This window comes from Corylus avellana, chromosome ca4 (genome assembly GCF_901000735.1).
Source record: "Corylus avellana chromosome ca4, CavTom2PMs-1.0".
NCBI classification, from domain to species: Eukaryota; Viridiplantae; Streptophyta; class Magnoliopsida; order Fagales; family Betulaceae; genus Corylus; species Corylus avellana.
In genome coordinates this window covers 21,140,702-21,155,554 of record NC_081544.1, presented here as the reverse complement: position 1 = coordinate 21,155,554, position 14,853 = coordinate 21,140,702, and the positions used below count along the sequence as shown (strand labels likewise).

The window sequence follows — 14,853 nt, the reverse complement described above, 5'->3', positions numbered from 1 at the left end:
AAAACTTAATGGGTATGACCCAAAAAAATTAAGAACAGGGCCAACAGTTTTTATTAGATATGGCCAAAAGATCTAAACATAGGGTCAATTTTCATTTTTATTTTTTTTTATTTTTTATTTTTTGGAGAGGACCGAAATGACTAAACTTAAAACTTTACTTTACATTTATTTTATTTTATTTTATTATTATTATTTTTTTTACTTATAATTTTTTTTTCCTTATTTCGGGGGGGACCATGGCCTACCCTGGTCTCCCCTCCCTCTGTCTCTGCCAGTGGACAAGAAGACCTTGAGCATGTTTATAATGAATGGACGACTCTCTCTTATTGAACCGATTTTATGAGCTGAGTTAGGCACACGAATTTTTTCAAGGTACTAGAGCTTACCACAAGACGAATGGGGCCAACACTAGTTACCACGTGACAAGGACCAAGAAAAATACAAGCCTGTACATGAGGGAGGGTATTGAGAAATAATCTCACATTGCCTATGGACAAGACCTTGGGCATGTTTATAAAGAATATAATGAGCAATCCTCTCTTATTGAACTAGTTTTATGAGATAAGTTAGGCACATGAATTTCTTTACAACTCATGTTGGAGATTAGGGGCATGTTTGAATGTGGGTTTGAGGGGCTTAAAAGTGCGTTTAATACTCAAAAAGACCGTTTAAAAAAAAAAAAATACCCTTTTGAGAAAAAAAAGTGAAAGCTTTTTTAAGGGTCTAAAAAGCCTAAAAATAACCAAAACGCATTTTTAGCAAAAACTTAAAAATAAAGCTTTTGTTAAAAATATTTTTTGACTTAAAAGTTCAATTGTTTAAACACAATCTCAAACAGGCAAGTCACGTTGCAAGTGACGTGCAAGTCTCCCTATATTTTCCAGTCCAATAGAAATAGATCTCTGTAGATCCTAGTCCATACACAATCGATCCTGTACCATTTTTTTTTTGTCAAAACTTCATCAGACACGCAAGTAATTTTTTATTTTTGATTTTTGATGAATAATTAGGACCCTCTATTACCAGTCAGTCAATCCTTTCTCAAGACCTTTCTTGCGTGACGGTTTTGGCAGGGAACCTTTATTTTCGCCTACTTCACTAAAGCTTCAAAGAATCATCCAACTTAATTCCTTTACTTCACAAAGCTGCCTTGACTTTCATATATTAACTATATACTTAATTAGTGATGTAATCCATCCTCTTAGACGAGCAACTTGTTGAGAAATAATCTCACATTGCCTATGGATAAGGACGGAGTCAGGAAATTTTATAGGAGCAAGCTAGCTAATTTTATTTATTTTTATTTTTTTTTCAGTTTTTTAGAATTTTTTTTATTAAAAAAAAATATTTTGGTTGGTTTTTATGAAATAAGGACTATCGTAAGGGCCAAAAAAAGTGAGCATTTGAAAGTAAGAGCCACAAAATAGACATTTGAAAGTAAGGACCAAAAAAAAAAAAAAAACTTAATGAGTATGACCCAAAAAAAATTAAGAACAGGGTCAAAAGTTTTTATTAAATACGGCCAAAAATCAAAAAAATAGGAATTTTTTTTTTTTTCCTTATTTTGTTGGGGACCCATGGCCTACCCCGGTTCCCCCCTCCTCTGTCCTGCCTGTGGACAAGACATTGAGCATGTTTATAAGGAATGGACGACTTTCTCTTATTGAACCGATTTTATGAGAAGAGTTAGGCTCACGAATTTTTTCATGGTACCAGAGCATACCACAAGACGAATGGGGCCAACACTACTTAATTACCACGTGACAAGTACCAAGAAAAATACAGGCCTGTACATGAGGGAGGGTATTGAGAAATAATCCCACATTGCCTATGAACAAGACCTTGGGCATGTATATAAAGAATATAATGGGCAACCCTCTCTTATTGAACCAGTTTTATGAGATGAGTTAGGTACATGAATTTCTTCACAACTCATGTTAGAGATTAGGGGCATGTTTGAATGTGCGTTTGAAGGGCTTAAAAGTGCGTTTAATACTCAAAAAGACCGTTTAAAAAAAAAAAAAAAAAAAAAAAAAAGTAAAAAAAGTACCCGTTTGAGAAAAAAAAAGTGAAAGCCTTTTTAAGGATCTAAAAAGCCTAAAAATGATTAAAATGCACTTTTAGCAAAAGCTTAAAAATAAAGCTTTTGTTAAAAACACTTTTTGACTTAAAAGTTCAATTGTTTAAACACAATCTCAAACAGGCAAGTGATGTTGCATGTGACGTGCGAGTCTCCCTATATTTTCCAGTCCAATAAAAATAGATCTCTGTAGATCCTAGTCCGTACACAATCGATCCTGTAACATTTTTTTTGTTTTTCTCTTAAGAAATCTTAATTTCACGTAAAACATATTTGTCTAAAAAATCAAGTGCATTTAAAAATGATTTTTATTTTTAAAAATGTATTTTTATTTTTTGGGGTATTATATTATGAGATTAAAATAGGCGGATAGTGGATAGTAAATACAATAATGGTGCGGATGCTATTAGTAGAATTTTAATGCGGATGCGAATATCTAAAAGTAATATTTGCATTTTTGTGGATGCGGCTATAAGAGCTTGTTTGGATGTGTGATGTTTTTATTTTTTATTTTTTATTTTTTGTATTTTTCTTAACTCAACTTGAAATTGTGAATATCGAGGAAAAAAAGAATTGAGATTATTTTTAGATAGGTTAAAGAATATAAAATTAAATTATAAAAAATATAACAAAAAAAAAAGAAAAAAAATTGGGTAGTTCAGTCACCACCTATATATTATTTTAAAAAAAATTTATTAATATTTTTTTAGTTGGGTTGAAAACTTTTGGGTTAAATTTAAAAATTTTGAGTTGAGTTGAGTAAAGAAGTGTCAAATCAACCAAAGGAAAAGAGTTGGAAAAAATATTGTTCCCTTGCTTGCTTCTCCTTTATTCCTTGTTGCTCAAATTTTCGTGTCGATTGTGTTTTCTAAAGCAAAACAGTTCATTTTCAACTAGTACTTTTCTTTAAGCCATTTCTACAAGATCAACAATCACATCCAAATACTGCTATACACATACGGGGGAGAAGCAAGCCGAACCTCTTAAATATTGAAGTGACATAAGTTTCAATGATTGTTGGATGAGAAATTTATCTCCAACTCACGCAAACATTTGGCAAATCAAAAGAAAAGCCAGTAGAAAAAGCAAATCAAGATCTAGTGTGGTAACTAAGGGCATGGGGGCGGATGCGAGCGACTCTGGGGATGCTCACTAGCCACCTCTACCTAAAATTTGGATGGCCGAACCACTTTGTGGGTGTTGGCCCACTAGCTAGTTCAAGTGAATTGATGGATTTAGGGTTTGAACTCAGAATTTTTTACTTTGATATCATATTAATTACTATTTATCCCAAAAGTATAAGCTAATATGAAAAGATAAATTTAATCATTTAATGAATACTTTAACAAAACATATTTGTACTTTCAATCTCAACACATATATCTTTAGGCAACCACTGATAAAATGTTTCAGAATGATAGTAATAACACTCTCGATGGAGTATGTGTCCATTTCTGAAAGACAGAAATTAAGCTAACAAATGAAATAAAGTTTTAGTTTGCAACAAACATTGTGAAAATGGATAGCGAAAACACCCTTTTATAACTGAAGAAACATATGTTATTACTTGATGATATGTTATTGGATGCGGTCCATAAGTTTGTTCCACATTTCTAGCCAGCAGAAAATCCAAGTCTAATCATTTGGCTTGCATTTCAGAAGGACAAACAGTAATGATGTTTTTTGGTTTTCATTAAGGTTTAATAAAGTAGGAGTGGTGGCAAGTTTCTTAGAAAAGCGATCAAAGACCTCATCTATGATGTTATTTCCAAAATGTTTTTCAAGTACTCCTCCGAGTCCGGCTCTGAGGGTCAAAGTAAGCGATTGGAGGTTTAGTTGCTTGTCTTGGATACCTAACTCTTGGATGCCCTCAATGCTGAAACGCCTATTTCTTTCAAAGGCTGCCATTAGCTCCTTAGGAGATGGGAAATAAAGGGGTAGATTGATAGAGTCTAGATTTGCTTCAGAAATTAATCCCTGCAATCAGGATACCCATTAGGTTCTCATTGAAACTTCATCTATAAATTAACCAAAATTTGGAAGTCTTTATCTTCTCAATGTAATATATGATTTCTCACCACTTTTTCCATGTCCATCAGGCAAGATTCCAGAAGTTCTAGCTCTGTGCAAATGGTAAAGTCAGAAGAGAGAATGACATCTGGGACAGAAGCTATGAGAAGTGCCATCAACCCTCCAACTACAAGCTCTTCTCCTCTCGCAATCAGGAAGGACTCCATGTCCATGGCATATTGAGTGGAATAGGCCTCCACAACATCCTTTGGAGCATTTGTGTAATGTATCCTTCCTTTATTCCATGCACGAGAAGTTTTGTCGGTAATCTCTTTGGGCACCCTGGAGAGCCAGTTTAGGGAATTAGAGGAATGAAAAATGTGAATACTGGCTTTGGGAAATAGGCGGCCATAGAAAGAGCCAGGCACCCCCGCGGCTAAGTATTTTCTCTTTGGTGGGAAGGACTTGAAGAGAGTGTTGAAGTCATTGGAGGCATGGTCGTTAAAGAAAACTTGGAATTCTGGGATCTCATCACGATCTTCTGAAAGCTGGTATTTGTGTTCTATAGCATCTACAATGTTTTGCACTGCAAGAAAGGTGTTGGGTCCTGTAGAACAGCCCAAGTCTGCAACAAAAATTGAGTTTAAAGGTGCAGAAAGGCAATTGATGTCAAATTTCTTGACAATTGCCTCCTTTATCACTTCTTTGGCTGCTTCAACATATCCTCTCTACAAACCAACGAAGTAATCATTATTTTCAGTTTGAATGTCTTTACATATGCCCTTCTCAAATTATCACTCGATTGTTTTTTTGACATGTCCGCACAAAAGGGGGGAGGGGTATTCGAACTAGTGACCTCCGCTTCATTAAGTGTGGTCCCAGCCGATTGAACTACCTATTGGGAATATCACTTGATTGTTAATGTCATTCCAAAGTTTAATCTTAATGAATAAAAAAAGAACATGTATATTAATGAAGGGTAGTTTTCATTATTATGTGTAAAAGGCTGCATAAACAAGAGTCAATTAGCTAGATATGCTAGCTTTCAGTAATTCCAACCTTTCCCTTTAAGAGGTTTTTTTTTTTTTTTTTTGTGAGAAAATAAAAAATTGGTCCTTGCATTTTGTGTAATTGTTTAAAATGCACTTCCCAAATTGCCAAAGATGGATCTAATGGTTAATTTTTAAAAAAATATGCATTAGCCAATAATTCTTATTCTATGAAAAAATTTATAAATATAAAGAAAATTAAAAGAATAAAAAAAAAAAGAAAAAAAAGACAGGTGATTCGTTGTCTACCATTATATATATATATATATATATATATATATATATATATATCCACTAGAGGTGATAAATGTAGAGCTACAATAAAAGAGCAGTTAGAAATTTTATGAATGATCTTAGGAAATTCAGGTGTTAATCTGTACGTATTTCTAGGTGCTTTTACATGCAAGTGAAGTGGCAGACTGACAGTATTGGGAACACAACATTGTATATATTTTTTATTTTCAAAAGAAAAAGTAAATAAATAAATGAAAATAAAACCTGATATTTGGAATTTTGAACATAGCTGTAAGCTCCAACTCCTCCGGTCATTGGATATGATTCAGGAAATTCATTATTCCTTTTGTCCTCCATCTCTATTCTCTAGTACCAAAACAAAGCAGAAAAAGAAGACACTAAAAACAAACAAATTAAGGTTTATGTGGTGTCTCTTACAGTCTTGAGCCGAGGTGCCACGGATTTATAGGCACCATGCAAGATCAACGTACGTACACGAGACAAAACTTCATCAGACACTCAAGTAATTTTTTATTTTTGATTTTTGATGAATAATTAGGACCCTCAACTACCAGTCAGTCAATCCTTTCTCAAGACCTTTAATTTCTTGCGTGATGGTTTTGGCAGGGAACCTTTCGTTTTCGCCTACTTCACTAAAGCTTCAAAGAATCATCCAACTTAATTCCTTTACTTCACAAAGCTGCCTTGACTTTCATATATTAAGTTATTAACTATATACTTAATTAGTGATTTAATCCTTCCCCTTAGACGGGCAACTTGTTGAGAAATAATCTCACAGTGCCTATGGACAGAGACGGAGCCAAGAAATTTTATAGGAGCGGGCTAGCCAATTTTTTTTTTCAGTTTTTTAGAATTTTTTTTATTAAAAACAAATATTTTGGTTGCTTTTTATGAAATAAGGACTACTGTACGTAAGGGCCAAAAAAAGTGAGCATTTGAAAGTAAGGGCCACAAAATAGACATTTGAAAGTAAGGATCAAAAATAAAAAAAAACTTAATGGGTATGACCCAAAAAAATTAAGAACAGGGCCAACAGTTTTTATTAGATATGGCCAAAAAATCTAAACATAGGGCCAATTTTCATTTTTTTTATTTTTTTATTTTTTTTTTTTTTGGAGAGGGCCGAAATGACTAAACTTAAAACTTTACTTTACATTTATTTTATTTTATTATTACTATTTTTTTTACTTATAATTTTTTTTTCCTTATTTTGGGGGGGACCATGGTCTACCTTGGTCTCCCCTCCCTCTCTCTGCCAGTGGACAAGAAGACCTTGAGCATGTTTATAATGAATGAACGACTCTTTCTTATATATTGAACCAATTTTATGAGATGAGTTAGGGACACGAATTTTTTCAAGGTACCAGAGCCTACCACAAGACGAATGGGGCCAACACTACTTACCACGTGACAAGGACCAAAAAAAATACAAGCCTGTACACGAGGGAGGGTATTGAGAAATAATTCCACATTGCCTATAGACAAGACCTTGGGCATGTTTATAAAGAATATAATGGGCAATCCTCTCTTATTGAACCAGTTTTATGAGATGAGTTAGGCACATGAATTTCTTCACAACTCATGTTAGAGATTAGGGGCATGTTTGAATGTGGGTTTGAAGGGCTTAAAAGTGCGTTTAATACTCAAAAAGACCGTTTAAAAAAAAAAAAAAAAAAAAACCCATTTGAGAAAAAAAAGTGAAAGCCTTTTTAAGGGTCCAAAAAGCCTAAAAATGACAAAAACGCACTTTTAGTAAAAGCTTAAAAATAAAGCTTTTGTTAAAAACACTTTTTGACTTAAAAGTTCAATTGTTTAAACACAATCTCAAACAAGCAAGTCACGTTGCAAGTGACGTGCAAGTCTCCCTATATTTTCCAGTCCAATAGAAATAGATCTCTGTAGATCCTAGTCCATACACAATCGATCCTGTACCATTTTTTTTTGGTCAAAACTTCATTAGACACTCAAGTAATTTTTTATTTTTGATTTTTGATGAATAATTAGGACCCTCTAGTACCAGTCAGTCAATCCTTTCTCAAGACCTTTCTTGCGTGATGGTTTTGGCAGGGAACCTTTCGTTTTCGCCTACTTCACCAAAGCTTCAAAGAATCATCCAACTTAATTCCTTTACTTCACAAAGCTGCCTTGACTTTCATATATTAACTATATACTTAATTAGTGATGTAATCCTTCCCCTTAGACGGGCAACTTGTTGAGAAATAATCTCACATTGCCTATGGACAGAGACAGAGCCAAGAAATTTTATAGGAGCGAGCTAGCCAATTTTTTTTTTTTTTTTTTCAGTTCTTTAGAATTTTTTTTATTAAAAAAAAATATTTTGGTTGTTTTTTATGAAATAAGAACTACCGTAAGGGCCAAAAAAGAATGAGCATTTGAAAGTAAGGACCAAAAATAAAAAAAAAGACTTAATGGGTATGAGCCAAAAAAAAATTAAGAACAGGGCCAAAAGTTTTTATTAGATATCGCAAAAAAATCTAAAAAAATGGTCAATTTTTTTTTTCTTTTTTTTTTACTTATAATTTTTTTTTTCCTTATTTTGGGGGGGAAATGGCCTACCCCGGTCGCCTCCTCCCTCTGTCTCTGCCTGTGGACAAGAAGACGTTGAGCATGTTTATAAGGAATGGACGTCCGGACGAGCATCGTATTATCTTTATGTTTAGGTTAGGTTACGGGCGCCGTTTCATGGTTTTTGTCCGTGGCCATCTGGACGGACTTAAGTGCTGTTCGGACGAGCTCCATAGAAGTTCAATTTCGAGTTTATTTCATATTTTAATTAGGGTTAGAGTTTGGGGGCCTATAAATACATGCTTATAGCCTCCAGAAACCCAGATTTGGGTTATATATGAGTTTTGTTCAATAAGAAGTCTCATAGTTGAGTTTCTTCCTTATTTTCCTTCAAACCCTAGATCGGCTCTAGTGTTTTGAGAAGATTTCTTAGATCTTTGATAGTCTCAAGGTCTAGAAATATTTATCATGTTCCTTATTGTTGTTTTTCACTATAACACACTAAGTCACGCTGCATCAGATGGGGTTGGTTGCGAGCAACTCTCGAGATGCTCACTAGCCGGCCACCTCTATCTACCTAAAATTTGGGTGGTCGAACCACTCCATGGGTGGTGGCTCAGTCACTCATCACTCTGAGTGAATTGATGGAATTATAGTTTGAATTCAGGACCGGCCTTTTGTTTTGATACCATGTTAAATCATCACTGGTTACAAAAACTTAAGCGGATAACAAGACGTAAATTTAATTATTTAATGAAAACTTTAACAAAGCACATCGTAGTCTCAATTTGGACATATATATCTTTAGCCAACTACTAATAAACTGCTTTAGAATGATAGTAATAACACTCTCTATAGAGTATATATCCATTTATGAAATTAAGCTAACAAACGAAATAAAGTGTTAGTTTGCAACAAACATTGTGAAAATGGGTAGCGAAAACACCCTTTTCTAACCGAAGAAACAAATGTTAGAACTTGATTATATGTTATTAGTTGTAGTCCATAAGTTTCTTCCAAATTTCTGGCCAGCTGAAAATCCAAGTGATGTAGGGTAGAAGAAGAACAATAGAAAATAGATAAAAATAACAGAAAATAAGATAAACCATGTTGATCAGAGTCTCACTGGTCAACAATGGGGTTTCAGTAGAGTTTCACCACCAAGAAGAAGAGAGCAATCATGCTTCCAAGAAAGCATCTTTTTCATTAATCATAATCTAATCTCCATAAGAGTACAAAGAGCATTTCAATAGACACTGTAAAATAAACCCTAACCCTAAATTTACTGACTTTTGAGCTAAGCCTATTATTAAATAACAAAAACCCTAATTTAACAGACTTTGGGCCAAGCCCATAACAATAACTCTTAAATACTAATTTAAATGCAAATAACTTAATTAGCTAATAAAATTAAACGATCAACTTATTTATTTTTTCCTCTGCATCACCAAGTCTAATAGTTTGGCTTGCATTTTAGAATGACAGACAATACAAATGTTTTTTGGTTTTCATTAAGGTTTAAGAAAATAGGAGTGTTGGCAAGTTTCTCAAGATAACGATCAAAGACCTCATCCACGATGTCATTTCCAAAATGTTTCTCAAAGAATCCTCGGAGTGCAGCTCTGAGGGTCAAAGTAAGCGATTCGATGCGTACTTGCTTGTCTTGACCTAAATCTTGGATGCCCTCAATGCTGAAACACCTATTTCTTTCAATGACTGCCATTAACTCCTTAGGAGATGGGAAATAGATGGGCAGATTGATAGAGTCCAGATTTGCTTCAGAAACTAATCCCTACAATCAGGATACCCATTAGGCTCTCATTGAAACATCATCTATAAATTAAACAGAACTTTTTGCTTTTAGTGTTGGTCATTTGGAAGACACTTCAATTCTTCATAGACTCTACATTGGATAGTGTTTTCTATGTTTTTTTTTAAAAAAAAAAAAGAAAAAAAAAAAATTTATTTTGTCCATGTATGATGCTTACAAATTAAATGGAAATTTAAAGCATTTGCTTACTTTAGTCTCTATCTTACTTAATGAAATATGGGATTTCTTACCATTTTTTCCATGTCCATTAGGCAAGATCCCAGATGGTCTAGTTGTGTACAAATGGTGAACTCAGAAGAGAGAATGACATCTGGGACAGCAACTATGAGAAGTACCATCAACCCTCCAACTACAAGCTCTTCTGCTCTTGCACACAGGAAGGACTCCATGTCCATGGCAAATTGAGTCGCATAGGCCTCCACAACTTCCTTTGGAGCATTTGTGTAATGTATCCTTCCTTTATTCCATGCAGGAGAAGTATTGTCCATAATCTCTTTGGGCACCTTTGACAGCCAGTTTAGGGAATGAGAAGAGTGAAAAATGTGAATACTGCCTTTGGGAAATAGGCGGCCATAGAAAGAGCCAGGCACCGCAGAGGCTAAGTACTTTCTCTTTGGTGGGAATGACTTGAAGAGAGTGTTGAAGTCATTGGAGGCATGGTCGTTAAAGAAAACTTGAAATTCTGGGATCTCATCATGATATTTTGAAAGTTGATATTTGTGTTCTATGGCGTCTACAATGTTTTGCACAACAATAAAGCTGTTGGGTCCTGTAGAACAACCCAAGTCCGCAACAAAAATTGAGTTTAAAGGCGTAGAAAGGGTGTTGATGTCAAATTTCTTGAGAATTGCCTCCTTTATCATTTCTTTGGATACTTCAACATATCCTCTCTACAAACCAGGAAAGTCATTATTTTCAATTGAATGCCTTAATTCATTTATAGCAATTATTATGCATGATGATAAAAGCGGAAGATGCATGCTTGTCCATGTTCACATTTCAAATCTAGCAATTATTCATTTTTGCTGCAATAGTTTTTTTTTTTTTTTTTTGTGACATGTCCACTCCCACTCTGGGATTTGAACTAATGACCCCTGATTCATGAAACGAGCTACCCTTGAGGACACTTCTGCTAGACATTGCATGTTCAATGAATAATTTTACTTAGGAAAAAAAAAAAATAATGTTGTCAAGTCCCTCTCTCCCAGGCTAACAAAAAAACAAAAAATGACCCTATGATGGAAATGACATAATTTTCAATGATTGTGAACTGTGATGGGTTATGGCATAGCTTGGTATAGATGGATACTCATCCTTCTAGATTTTCTACAATTATTCCATGTAATGATTTAGATTTTCTACTTCAAAATACAATTTAGAGGACACCCGAGTTCTGAAAAAAAAAAATACTTAATTTATTACTCAATAATCAATCCCAAAAAACAATATAGATATGATCTTTTTTTATATAAATCGATTAATTATGAGGATAAGAAAGACTTAAAAGTAAAGAAAAGAAGAAGAAGATACCTGAGATTTGGAATTTTGAGCATAGCTGTAAGCTCCATCTCCTCCACTCATTGGATATGATTCAGGAAATTCATCCATCCTTTTATCCTCCATCTCTAAGTAATGGAGTAATGTATTGATGGGATTTGGTTTTCTAGATCTCTACGCCAAATCTTTTTTTCTTTCGTGTTTTTTCCAAGATGCTCGAGGAGATATTTTGGCTTTTCTTTTTGTTGGGTGAGCTCGAAGAGAAGCAGAGGGAGAAAAGAAAAGGAAAAGATGAGTTAGATTTAGGTGTATTTAGTTTTTGGTTTTAGTGATTTTTTCTTTACCACCGAAAATTACAATTAGCAAGCCACATTACAAAAAAAACAATTTTTTTTCTCACTGGAGTTTTCTGACGTGCATTGGCAAAGTTAGGATTCAATTCTTGTAGGGGTGGTACTAATAAGGATTTTTTTTTTTTTTTTTTAATGAGGAAATAAATAAAAATAATATTTAGCTTTTGCATGTAGAAATTCACTTTACTGTTACTAGTAAAATAGTTGCATAAGATATGGTTAAAATTTTTTTTTTGAAATTTGTTTTTTTCTGGAATTACATGTACTTTGTATTTGATTTTTTTCCTAACAGCATAAACTAAACATTGAGTGGATTAGAGAAATATCATTGGGTGGGTTTGATTTTTGGAGCGCGGTGGTTCTGTGTAATTGATCAACAGTGTTGGGGTTTTGATTTTTTGGCAAGGGAAGGTGGAGGAGTGATTTTGATTGTTGGAAATTTTTAATGGGTAAATTTTCTGCAGATTTTATAAAGCAAATGGGTTAACCAATTTTCTAGCAGCCCATTCCGCTTAGCCCAATTATAATCAACTAACCGAACTCACTATTTTTTAACTTTCTATTTACAAAAGGGTTAAATACTAAATACTCCCAGAATTTCATAACTTTATTTTTTTTCCCCTTATAGTTTTATTTTTATCACAGGAGATTCATGTGGTTTTGATAATATACCAAATTAGTCCTTTTGTCAATTGACCGTTAGTTAACTTAACGGAATTCCACGTGGACCAATCAAATGTTGACACGTGGCACTCACTTAATTTTTTTTAATTACAAAAAATATATTTTTTTTTTAAAAAAAAAAAAAAGAAAAAAAATTGGGGGTGGCTCGAATGGCCAAGGAGCCACCCCCATATGGGGACCCTAGATAAAATATATGTGGCTATCTTATTTGCTGCAATTTTTTTGTTTTCGTTTTTTATGACATTTACATAATATAAATTTGTAAGACCTAAATTAATTTTTTTTATATATGGAGACTCTAGATAAATTAGATATAGCTAGCTAGGTTAAATGTTGGTTTTCTTTTTTCCGTTTATTATAACATTTATGCATTTGTATGGGAAGTGTAGATAAAATAAATCCAGCCACCTATGTTAGTTATTTTTTACTTTCTTTTTTTGATCTTAGCATTTACATACTTATTCTAAATTTACAAAATCTAAACATAAATTAACGACCAAAATAGATATGCATTTCTTATTTGTGTTTTTTTTTTTTAATTTTTTTTTAATTTTTATTATTTTTTTTGTTACAATAATATGCAAAAGCAAAACCTACACAAAATATGGGTCTAAATCTAAATGCAAAATCCTGTACAAAAAAAGTAATTTCAAACTATGAGGGTACGTAATTTTGCATGCATGCATGCAAATACATTAAACAATATTTTCACCATATACAAAACATATATGTCAAACAAGTAATACATAACATATATCTTAAGCAAATAAATTAATTAGCTAACATGTAGAAAGAATTTGCTAATATAACTACATCAACAATATATAATAATATACACTGTAAACTGCATATTTATATAATTTTTTTATTTATATAAATAAATAAATAAATTAGTTTATATATATATATATATATATATATATATATATATTAAATCAGGTATATATATACCTGATTTTTAGAGTCGATTGGAGAACGTGTGGTCGCCGGAGGGAGCAGCGCCGGTGAGAGAGAGAACCACCAAGGGAGAGAGAGAGAGACAACGTGAAAAAGAGGCCTGGAGAACGGGCGGGCTGAGAGAGAGGATGCGGGTGAGAGAAATGTTGCAGAGGGCTGATCGAGAAAAAAAAATGGCGGATGATTTGGGTCTGCAGTTTGAGTTGCGCGGGGGAGAGAATGAAAGAGAGGGAAGAAGGAGGGAAGAAGGAAGAAGGAAGAAGGAAGAAGAAAGAAAGAAAAAAAAAAGGAAAAGCAAGTCGTAAGGGAAGGCAACTGTACGCGCCATCCCGAGGAGACTTTTTGACGTGCCATGTGGCACATCAAAACTTCTTGATGTGTCTACATGTGACACGTCAAGAGTATTTTTTCATTTTTTAATAATTATCACCAATTTTAATTTATATCATTTATTTACTTAATTTATATCATTTATTATATCATTTTTTTCTCTTATATAACACATTATCCATACAATATACTTAAAACTAATTAGAGAATAAACAAATTAATATTCTAGATGTACAGATAATAAAATTCATTTGTTTAATTAATTAATTAATATTACTAGCTAGAATGATTTATGCATGATAATTTCATATCATATATGAATGAAATGTTTGATTCATATGCATGTAATAATATTAATTGTACAATAGTATATGATTATGATACTAGCTAATTGGCATGCATGTGATATATACGTATATACCAATTAATTTATACTAATATGATAAAATTAATTTTTCATACCAATTCAAATCTTAATTTTTTACAACCTAATCAATTTTAATTATAGTTAATTAAAATTTTTGTCGTGTCTAATAATGACATGTGACACGTCAAAAATACCAACTTAAATTTTTAAAGTTTTAAATTTTAATATATATAATTTATTTATTCTATTATATGATCATTTTTTCATCTTATATAACACAGGCATTATCCATACAATATACTTAAAACTAATTAGAGAATAAATAATTTAATATTCTAGATATTAATATTATTAGACTGATTTATGCATGATAATTAATATCATATTCAAATTAATATTAATGAAATGGTTGATTATATTAATTAATTGGTATACAATAGTATGATTATGCATGCATATGATAATTAATATCATATAAATTAATGATAATTTCCTGGCATACATTAATAGTATGATTATGTTTAGTGTAATTGGTATATATATATATATATATATGTGTGTGTGTGTGTGTGTGTGTGATATTAATTGGCATCATGGCATGCATGTGATATATATGTATACCATTAATTTATACTAATATGATAAATTAAATCACTACATTATTTTTCATGCCCATTAAAATTAAATGACTACATTATTTTTTTTTTTAATACATATTTTTGCTATGAGTTAATACCTAATTATAATTAATTGTAAATTTTCAAAAAATTTTGACATGCTAAAATGACATGTCAAAAATTTTTGACGTGTAAAAATGACACGTCAAAAATTTTTGACATGTGAAAATCTAACACGTCAAAAATGTTTTTTTTGACGTGTCTACTTTGACACGTCAAAATTTATTGACGTGACAA

The 14,853-nt window shown here is 32.5% G+C and overlaps 2 protein-coding genes across 2 annotated transcripts; both read right to left on the bottom strand.

Moving 5' to 3' along the window:
* Nucleotides 1–3,574: 3,574 nt before the first annotated feature.
* Nucleotides 3,575–5,783, bottom strand: LOC132179543 (loganic acid O-methyltransferase-like). The gene is made up of 3 exons (XM_059592281.1): nucleotides 5,638–5,783; nucleotides 4,159–4,818; nucleotides 3,575–4,057 (listed from the first exon to the last, which is right to left on the bottom strand). The coding sequence occupies exons 1-3, from the start codon at nucleotides 5,728–5,730 to the stop codon at nucleotides 3,716–3,718; spliced, it is 1,095 nt and encodes a 364-aa protein (XP_059448264.1). The 5' UTR covers nucleotides 5,731–5,783; the 3' UTR covers nucleotides 3,575–3,715.
* Nucleotides 5,784–9,373: 3,590 nt separating this feature from the next.
* LOC132178212 (loganic acid O-methyltransferase-like) lies at nucleotides 9,374–11,374 on the bottom strand. Its single transcript, XM_059590661.1, has 3 exons — nucleotides 11,282–11,374; nucleotides 9,982–10,641; nucleotides 9,374–9,712 (listed from the first exon to the last, which is right to left on the bottom strand). The coding sequence occupies exons 1-3, from the start codon at nucleotides 11,372–11,374 to the stop codon at nucleotides 9,374–9,376; spliced, it is 1,092 nt and encodes a 363-aa protein (XP_059446644.1).
* Nucleotides 11,375–14,853: the final 3,479 nt, after the last annotated feature.